Source organism: Alosa pseudoharengus, unplaced genomic scaffold, assembly GCF_046254945.1.
Source record: "Alosa pseudoharengus isolate Yale_2024_CS ecotype anadromous, Long Island Sound unplaced genomic scaffold, YU_APseudo_1.1 YU_APseudo_1.1_scf_7, whole genome shotgun sequence".
NCBI classification, from domain to species: Eukaryota; Metazoa; Chordata; class Actinopteri; order Clupeiformes; family Clupeidae; genus Alosa; species Alosa pseudoharengus.
The window spans coordinates 42,261,298-42,271,836 of record NW_027468859.1 but is presented as its reverse complement, the minus strand read 5'-3'; the positions used below and the strand labels follow the sequence as shown (position 1 = coordinate 42,271,836).

At 35.6% G+C, this 10,539-nt stretch overlaps 1 protein-coding gene across 1 annotated transcript; it reads left to right on the top strand.

Annotated features, from left to right (window-relative positions):
* Positions 1 to 1,371: 1,371 nt before the first annotated feature.
* On the top strand, positions 1,372 to 2,585 carry LOC143109330 (nuclear apoptosis-inducing factor 1-like). The gene is made up of 3 exons (XM_076271984.1): positions 1,372 to 1,735; positions 2,029 to 2,199; positions 2,398 to 2,585. The coding sequence occupies exons 1-3, from the start codon at positions 1,372 to 1,374 to the stop codon at positions 2,583 to 2,585; spliced, it is 723 nt and encodes a 240-aa protein (XP_076128099.1).
* Positions 2,586 to 10,539: the final 7,954 nt, after the last annotated feature.

The following is a 10,539-nucleotide window of genomic DNA, read 5'->3' as shown; positions in this document are numbered from 1 at the left end:
TAGTTGGAATGATTGAACGGTTAAATAGGTGGATAATTTAAATGGTTAAATTATTTAGGTAGATAATTGACGATAACTGACAGTTGGAATGGCTCTAATGTTTGCTAGTAGTTATGCTAACTATGTTATCAAAGATAATAATGTTAACCAAGTTACTTAACTTAGCTAATGTTTTCATTTTTAGTAGTTATGCTAACTAGCATGTTAGCAATGCTAACATGCTAACTATGTTAACCATGTTACTTAGCTAACCTAGCTAATATTTTTTAGCAGTAATGCTAACTATGCTAACTAGCATGTTAGCATGTTAACTATGCTAACCATGTGACTTAGCTAACTTAGCTAATAATTTTTAGCAGTTTTGCTAAAAATGCTAAACTAGCATGCTAACATGTTAGCATGCTAACTATGCTAACCATGTGACTTAGCTAACTTAGCTAATCATTTTTAGCAGTTTTCTTAAAAATGCTAACTAGCATGCTAACATGCTAGCATGCTAACTATGTTAACCATGTTACTTAGCTAACTTAGCTAATAATTTTTAGCAGTTTTACTAAAAATGCTAACTAGCATGCTAACATGCTAACATGTTAGCATGCTAACTATATTAACCATGTGACTTAGGTAACCTAGCTAATCATTTTTAGCAGTTTTGCTTAAAATGCTAACTAGCATGCTAACATGCTAGCATGCTAACTATGCTAACCACGTTACTTAGCTAACTTAGCTAATCATTTTTAGCAGTTTTACTAAAAATGCTAACTAGCATGCTAACATGTTAACATGCTAACATGCTAACATGCTAACCATGCTAACTAGCTACAGTGGGTGGGAGTCATAGTTGATGACAAGTAACAGTTACAATGGTTGAACAGTTAAAAAGTTCATTAGTTTAAAGGGTTAAATTGTTTAACAGTGAAATATTGTAGTGATGACTTTTATTTTGAAACAGTTTTTGGCAGAGGAAGCAGTTGGACAGGATGTGTAGTCTTAATAGGGCCAGTTTGTATGCTTAAAGCCTGAGAATGGCAGTTGGTCCAGGGGCCTCATTACAGAAAGAATCCTAACTGCTCATCCTAACTTAAGTTAGGAAACCAAAGATAGGACAAATCCTAACTTCCTATTACAGAAGCAGTGCCTAACATTATGTCCGTTTCTTATCTTATCTGTGGCTTCCTATCTTATCTTTATTTATGAAATCCTAAATGTTCTATCAATCTGATTTTTCGACGGCTATCAACAGTTTATGTCTTTTTCTGCACTTAGAATGTGCTCGAGACTGATAGAACGCATAACTGTAACGACAAATGAGCCTAAACGTTAACGTTAAAGCTATAACGAAAAAGTTAAACGAAACAGCAAGCTAAGGTCATGGCTGGTCCAGATAAGAAGAGGAGGGCTTTTAATTTCAGCCAAGACGAGTTGGAGGCATTAGTTCAGGCGGTGGAAGACAGGAAAACTGTATTGTTCGGAAAATTTTCAATGACCGTAACGGCGCAGTCTAAAGACAGACACTGGAAAGAGGTGGCGGACTCTGTCTCAGCGGTTTGTGGGATGCTGAGGACGGTGGAGAGTACTAAGAAAAAGTGGTCTTCTCTAGCAAGTGATGCTAAGATCAGGGGGGTCTTACAAAGGAGGGACCAAGCAAAGACGGGGGCTGGTTTGCCCGAAGTGAAGCCCCTAACCTCACTGGAGGAGAAGATCCTGGCCGTCATGGGTCAAGTTTACACCGAAGGTAAGTTGATTTCAGCACTAGCTTCCATCGCAAATTAGCCAGCTGCTAGCTAGTGCTACGATGTAACGATGATAATCTAAAATGTAGCAGCGTAGCAGCTACCTGCTAGTGCCAGCGCTATCGATAACTGGCTTGGAGGAGTGGCTACATAGTAACCCTAGAATAGGGCCACCAGAAGCTACATGTTACTTGTGTCGAACCAGACAAAATACAGTCTATGTAGGCCTATGTAGACCGCAAAAGAAAAGCCAACGCTGACAACTCCCTAACGTGAAATCATTTGTGTATCATAGGCATTGCAACCGGCACGGAGGTGGGACTGGATGAGCTGTGTGAGCAGAAAAGTGGCGAGGTGTGTCAGTCGACATCGTCTGACCCTGAGTCGAGAAGGGTCATATTAACGCTGATGGATTCAGAGTGTGACACTATGAATCTGCCACCAGCAATGGTCATCCCATCACCTGGTAAGTCGAATTCAACGTTGATGGTAATTTAAAATAAATAGGCTATGAGGTGCATTTTCACAATGATGCTGTCTCAACTGTAGGCTACTCCTTAAAAACAGTTGAGGTATATAATGTCCCGTTTAGTCTATGCGGTTCACTGAAAGGTGCCTATAGGTTCTGAATCTAAGATTCACAGTTTTTGATTCTTCTCTACAGCTAAAAAGAAGAAGCACATAGGCCTACAAGAGGAGCTTCTGGAGTTGGAGAAGGAGAAGCTGTGGGTAATGAGAGAAAAGGTCAATATTGATAAGGAGAGACTGCAATTGGAAAAAGAAAAATTCGAATTCATGAAGGAGTATGTAAAAAATCGAGGGAACAACATTGTTGATCTCTCTGAACTATAAAAAAAAAAAAGCACACTTATTTAAATTTATTTATTTAATATTGTCAAAAATAAATATTTGAAATCAAAACTGCAATGTTTTGTCTTTAATTATCTTGTAAAATAATGTGCAATTAAGTTGTTTCTGGCGGTTCTGCCAGTCTGTGCACCATCATGTAGGCCTATGCCATCATGGCCTTCCTCCTCATCTTCAACCGGGATGTTTTCAGGGTCCGGGAGATTAGCCATCCTGCATATGTTGTGCAGCACAGCAGTGGCCTTTACAAACATCACCACTCTCTCAGGGGAATACTGAAGATATCCCCCACTCTTATCATGGCATCTCCATCTACAACAACATAAATTAACCAGCAGTGCACCAATTAACCAGTTAGTTTGTATTGCCATCATGGTAACATGCTTTACTTTTTGGTATGATGTTATAGTCCATATTAATATTAAATAATATTAAACTTATACATTTGCTACATTGCTTTTGAAATGTATAGTTTAACACTAGCTTCTTCTTCAGGGTTACTACACACTCCTTATCTACACTATTGAATGCAACAAAGCAGTATGTCTCACCTTCCTTTCCATATACCATAAAGCCTCTCCTGACGGCTACGGCACCTTTTGTGTGCCACATTATACTTCCTCTCTGCCTCTGTCTGCTCATTCATGACTGGTGTCATTAGGTAGGGTTTCAAGGGGTATCCCGAGTCTCCCAAAAGCCATCCACTTGCCCTGCCCTCACTCAGGTAAGCATTGATATCACTGTAAATGGGCACATTTCATATTTTAAATAGTATTTGAGTGGAGCCTATAATGAAGTCTGTAAAACAATAATTTATGTTAGTGTCAAGGACCTACCTGGTGTTGAATATGAATGAATCGTGGATGGATCCAGGCCACTTTGCCAACAAATGCCGTATAACCATATTTTGGTCCCCTATGGCCTGAACGTTAATGGCATGGTATCCTTTACGGCACACGTATGCCGGCTCACTTGGAGCTTTGATTGGAAAAAGTGACCCATCTATAAGCCCAATTACCCCTGGCATTCCACTCTGTTGTAAAAACTCCTCCTTTATCCGCAGAAGCTCTTCTCCACGCGGAAACTGAATATAATTTGGTGCCAGATTGCAGATGGCTTTGGTGACTTCCATGAGGTTGCGTGAAATACACGGCTGTGACACCGAAGACAGGCTTGCAACCTCAGTCTGGAAGTCACCCTTGGCAAAAAAACGCAGAGCATTTGTCTTCCACCAAAGTCAAAATTAAATGTCTTGGCAGACGATAAAATGAAATTAAAACACGGTCCGGAAAATGTAACACATCATTATGCGGTCTAAGTAGCCTTTCTGCCATTACATTTCTGTTAATGTGTTCATCTTCATTGTCAAAGATACCTACAAGCAGTGCTGCTGCCATATTTTTTTCAGTTAGTGACAGTTATTTTGATTTAGGACAGGGTGAATGGCAACCTAACTTAGGCATCCTAAGTTAGGAATTTCCTAACTTAGGATGATTCTGTAATGGCTAAATTCCTATCTTAAGATAAGATAGGATCTCATCCTAAGTTAAGTTAGGAAACCTGCTTCTGTAATACCAAAACCCCTAAATGCCTTCCTAACTTAAGTTAGGATAGGATTTCAGAGTTAGGAAGTTTCTGTAATGAGGCCCCTGGTGGCCCGAACACCTGCCATAAGATTCTAATTGCTTAACTGCCGTATTGTGATGTCATAATCATAATGTTAAGTCAATGGGGAAATTTTGATTCGTTTTTAATTAATAGTTTAAAAAGTATAAAAGTTACAAAGTTGAAAAATACAAAGCTCACATGTCCTAAGTAAGACCTACGTAACATAGTTTGAATGAAGTTTCTACGTTAAACGGTTGAAGCTGCATTAAGTGCGTTAGAAGAAGAATAATAATAAAATGCCTTGGAATAACAGTACAGTGCATTTTCATGCACTGTAATAATAATAATAAAATGCCTTGGAATAACAGTACAGTGCATTTTCATGCACTGTAATAATAACTAGAAAAGCATTTCCTGAAGGAAATACAGTGCATGAAAATGCAAAACATATGATGTAAAATATCATACAGAGTAAAAACAAACTATATTGGTTGCTAAGTAGATGAGGTTTAATATAGTTGGAATGACTGAACAGTTAAATAGGTGGATAGTTTAAATGGTTAAATTATTAAAGTAGATAGTTGACGATAACTGACAGTTGGAATGGCTCTAATGTTTGCTAGTAGTTATGCTAACTATGTTAACAAAGATAATAATATTAACCAAGTTACTATGCTAACTAGCATGTTAACAATGTTAAAATGCTAATTATGTTAACCATGTTACTTAGCTAACTTAGCTAATCATTTTTAGCTGTTTTGCAAAAAATGCTAACTAGCATGCTAACATGCTAGCATGCTAACTATGTTAACCATGTGACTTAGCTAACTTAGCTAATCATTTTTAGCAGTTTTGCAAAAAATGCTAACTAGCATGCTAACATGCTAGCATGCTAAAACTATGCTAACCATGTGTCTTAGCTAACTTAGCTAATCGTTTTTAGCTGTTTTGCTAAAAATGCTAACTAGCATGCTAACATGCTAGCATGCTAACTATGCTAACCATGTGACTTAGCTAACTTAGCTAATCGTTTTTAACAGTTTTGCTAAAAATGCTAACTAGCATGCTAACTAGCATGCTAACATGCTAGCATGCTAACATGCTAGCATGCTAACTATGCTAACCATGCTAACTAGCTACAGTGGGTAGGAGTCATAGTTGATGACAAGTAACAGTTACAATGGCTGAACAGTTAAAAAGTTCAGTAGTTTAAAGGGTTAAATTGTTTAACAGTGAAATATTGTAGTGAGGACTTTTATTTTGAAACAGTTTTTGGCAGAGGAAGCAGTTGAACAGGATGTGTAGTCTTAATAGGGCCAGTTTGTATGCTTAAAGCCTGAGAATGGCAGTTGGTCCAGGTGGCCCGAACACCTGCCATAGGATTCTAATTGCTTAACGGCTCTATTGTGATGTCATCAGCCCATGTTAAGTCAATGGGGAAATTTTGAACAGTTTTTAATTAATAGTTTAAAAAGTATAAAAGTTACAAAGCTGAAAAATACAAAGCACCCATGTCCTAAGTAAGACCTACGTAACATAGTTTGAATGAAGTTTCTACGTTAAACGGTTGAAGCTGCATTAAGTGCGTTAGAAGAATAATAATAATAATAATAATAATAATAATAAAATGCCTTGGAATAACAGTACAGTGCATTTTCATGCACTGTAACTAGAAAAGCATTTCCTGAAGGAAATACAGTGCATGAAAATGCAAAAAATATGATGTAAAATATCATACAGAGTAAAAACAAACTATATTGGTTGCTAGGTAGATGAGGTTTAATATAGTTGGAGTGACTGAACAGTTAAATAGGTGGATAGTTTATATGGTTAAATGATTTGCTTGGAAGATAAGGTTTAATAAAGTTGGAATGATTGAACGGTTAAATAGGTGGACAATACTTAACTTAGTTAACTTAGCTAATGCATTTTTAGTAGTTAGCAATGCTAACATGCTAACTATGTTAACCATGTGACTTAGCTAATCTAGCTAATTATTTTTAGCAGTTTTGCTAACTATGCTAACTAGCATGCTAACATGTTAGCATGCTAACTATGCTAGCATGCTAACTATGCTAACCATGTGACTTAGCTAACTTAGCTAATCATTTTTAGCAGTTTTGTAAAAAATGCTAACTAGCATGCTAACATGTTAGCATGCTAACTATGCTAACCATGTGACTTAGCTAACTTAGCTAATCATTTTTAGCAGTTTTGTAAAAAATGCTAACTAGCATGCTAACATGCTAGCATGCTAACTATGCTAACCATGTGACTTAGCTAACTTAGCTAATCATTTTTAGCAGTTTTGTAAAAAATGTTAACTAGCATGCTAACATGTTAGCATGCTAACTATGCTAACCATGTGACTTAGCTAACCTAGCTAATCATTTTTAGCAATTTTGCAAAAAATGCTAACTAGCATGCTAACATGCTAACATGCTAACTATGCTAACCATGTGACTTAGCTAACTTAGCTAATCATTTTTAGCAGTTTTGCAAAAAATGCTAACTAGCATGCTAACATGCTAGCATGCTAACTATGCTAACCATGCTAACTAGCTACAGTGGGTAGGAGTCATAGTTGATGACAAGTAACAGTTACAATGGCTGAACAGTTAAAAAGTTCAGTAGTTTAAAGGGTTAAATTGTTTAACAGTGAAATATTGTAGTGAGGACTTTTATTTTGAAACAGTTTTTGGCAGAGGAAGCAGTTGAACAGGATGTGTAGTCTTAATAGGGCCAGTTTGTATGCTTAAAGCCTGAGACTGGCAGTTGAAACAGGTGGCCCGAACACCTGCCATAGGATTCTAATTGCTTAACGGCCGTATTGTGATGTCATAATCATAATGTTAAGTCAATGGGGAAATTTTGATTAGTTTTTAATTAATAGTTTAAAAAGTATAAAAGTTACAAAGTTGAAAAATACAAAGCTCACATGTCCTAATTAAGACCTACGTAACATAGTTTGAATGAAGTTTCTACGTTAAACGGTTGAAGCTGCATTAAGTGCGTTAGAAGAATAATAATAATAATAATAATAACTAGAAAAGCATTTCCTGAAGGAAATACAGTGCATGAAAATGCAAAAATATGATGAGTTCATATGGTTAAATTATTTGCTTGGTAGATAAGGTTTAATATAGTTGGAATGACTGAACAGTTAAATAGGTTAATAATTGAAATGGTTAAATTATTTAGGCAGATAGTTGACGATAACTAACAGTTAGAATGGCTCCAATGTTTGCTAGTAGTTATGCTAACTATGTTAATAAAGATAATAATGTTAACCAAGTTACTATGCTAACTAGCATGCTAACAATGTTAAAATGTTAACTATGCTAACCATATGACTTAGCTAACCTAGCTAATCATTTTTATTAGTTATGATAACTATGCTAATTAGCATGCTAACATGTTAATTATATTAACCATGTGACATAGCTAACTTCGCTAATCATTTTTAGCAGTTTTGCAAAAAATGCTAACTAGCATGCTAACATGCTAGCATGCTAACTATGCTAACCATGTGACTTAGCTAACTTAGCTAATCATTTTTAGCAGTTTTGTAAAAAATGCTAACTAGCATGCTAACATGTTAGCATGCTAACTATGCTAACCATGTGACTTAGCTAACTTACCTAATCATTTTTAGCAGTTTTGTAAAAAATGCTAACTAGCATGCTAACATGCTAACTATGCTAACCATGCTAACTAGCTACAGTGGGTAGGAGTCATAGTTGATGACAAGTAACAGTTACAATGGCTGAACAGTTAAAAAGTTCAGTAGTTTAAAGGGTTAAATTGTTTAACAGTGAAATATTGTAGTGAGGACTTTTATTTTGAAACAGTTTCTGGCAGAGGAAGCAGTTGAACAGGATGTGTAGTCTTAATAGGGCCAGTTTGTATGCTTAAAGCCTGAGACTGGCAGTTGAAACAGGTGGCCCGAACACCTGCCATAGGATTCTAATTGCTTAACGGCCGTATTGTGATGTCATAATCATAATGTTAAGTCAATGGGGAAATTTTGATTAGTTTTTAATTAATAGTTTAAAAAGTATAAAAGTTACAAAGTTGAAAAATACAAAGCTCACATGTCCTAAGTAAGACCTACGTAACATAGTTTGAATGAAGTTTCTACGTTAAACGGTTGAAGCTGCATTAAGTGCGTTAGAAGAAGAATAATAATAAAATGCCTTGGAATAACAGTACAGTGCATTTTCATGCACTGTAATAATAATAAAATGCCTTGGAATAACAGTACAGTGCATTTTCATGCACTGTAATAAAATGCCTTGGAATAACAGTACAGTGCATTTTCATGCACTGTAATAAGAAATTTTGGAAGAACAGTATAGTGCATTTTCATGCACTATAATAATATTAACCAAGTTGCTATGCTAACTAGCATGCTAACAATGTTAAAATGTTAACTATGCTAACCATATGACTTAGCTAACCTAGCTAATCATTTTTATTAGTTATGATAACTATGCTAATTAGCATGTTAACATGCTAACTATGCTAACCATGTGACTTAGCTAACTTAGCTAATCATTTTTAGCAGTTTTGCTAAAAATGCTAACTAGCATGCTAACATGTTAGCATGCTAACTATGCTAACCATGTGACTTAGCTAACTTAGCTAATCATTTTTAGCAGTTTTACAAAAAATGCTAACTAGCATGCTAACATGTTAGCATGCTAACTATGCTAACCATGCTAATCATTTTTAGCAGTTTTACAAAAAATGCTAACTAGCATGCTAACATGCTAGCATGCTAACTATGCTAACCATGTGACTTAGCTAACTTAGCTAATCATTTTTAGCAGTTTTACAAAAAATGCTAACTAGCATGTTAGCATGCTAACTATGCTAACCATGTGACTTAGCTAACTTAGCTAATCATTTTTAGCAGTTTTGTTAGTAATCATTTTTATTAGTTATGATAACTATGCTAATTAGCATGCTAACATGCTAACTATGCTAACCATGTGACTTAGCTAACTTAGCTAATCATTTTTAGCAGTTTTGTAAAAAATGCTAACTAGCATGCTAGCATGCTAACTATGCTAACCATGTGACTTAGCTAACTTAGCTAATCATTTTTAGCAGTTTTGTAAAAAGTGCTAACTAGCATGCTAACATGCTAGCATGCTAACTATGCTAACCATGTGACTTAGCTAACTTAGCTAATCATTTTTAGCAGTTTTGCTAAAAATGCTAACTAGCATGCTAACATGCTAACATGCTAGCATGCTAACATGCTACTATGTTAACCATGCTAACTAGCTACAGTGGGTAGGAGTCATAGTTGATGACAAGTAACAGTTACAATGGCTGAACAGTTAAAAAGTTCAGTAGTTTAAAGGGTTAAATTGTTTAACAGTGAAATATTGTAGTGAGGACTTTTATTTTGAAACAGTTTTTGGCAGAGGAAGCAGTTGAACAGGATGTGTAGTCTTAATAGGGCCAGTTTGTATGCTTAAAGCCTGAGAATGGCAGTTGGGCCAGCTGGCCTGAACACCTGCCATAAGATTCTAATTGCTGTGATGTCATAAAGGGCAATGTTAAGTCAATGGGAAAATTTTGATAGTTTTTAATTAATAGTTTAAAAAGTATAAAAGTTACAAAGTTGAAAAATACAAAGCCCACATGTCCTAATTAAGACCTACGCGTCAATGTTTGAATGAAGTTTCTACGTTAAACGGTTGAAGCTGCATTAACTGCGTTAGAAGAAGAGGAATAATAAGAATAAGAAGCCTAGGAAGAACAGTACAGTGCATTTTCATGCACTGTAACTAGAAAAGCATTTCCTGAAGGAAATACAGTGCATGAAAATGCAAAAAATATGATGTAAAATATCATACAGAGTAAAAACAAACTATATTGGTTGCTAAGTAGATGAGGTTTAATATAGTTGGAATGACTGAACAGTTCAATAGGTGGATAGTTTAAATGGTTAAATTATTTAGGTAGATAGTTGACGATAACTGACAGTTGGAATGGCTCTAATGTTTGCTAGTAGTTATGCTAACTATGTTAACAAAGATAATAATGTTAACCAAGTTACTTAACTTAGTTAACTTAGCTAATGTTTTCATATTTAGTAGTTATGCTAACTAGCATGTTAACTATGGTAACCATGTGACTTAGCTAACTTAGCTAATCATTTTTAGCAGTTTTGCAAAAAATGCTAACTAGCATGCTAGCATGCTAACATGCTAGCATGCTAACTATGCTAACCATGTGACTTAGCTAACTTAGCTAATCATTTTTAGTAGTTTTGCAAAAAATGCTAACTAGCATGCTAGCATGCTAACTATGCTAA

What these genes read in the sequence shown, in the direction of transcription:
- LOC143109330 (XM_076271984.1), top strand. Translation starts at nt 1,372, where the DNA reads ATGGCTGGTCCAGATAAGAAGAGGAGGGCTTTTAATTTCAGCCAAGAC. An exon ending in GGGTCAAGTTTACACCGAAG is followed by an intron (nt 1,736 to 2,028) that starts GTAAGTTGATTT and finishes TGTGTATCATAG; the next exon opens with GCATTGCAACCGGCACGGAG. An exon ending in AATGGTCATCCCATCACCTG is followed by an intron (nt 2,200 to 2,397) that starts GTAAGTCGAATT and finishes TCTTCTCTACAG; the next exon opens with CTAAAAAGAAGAAGCACATA.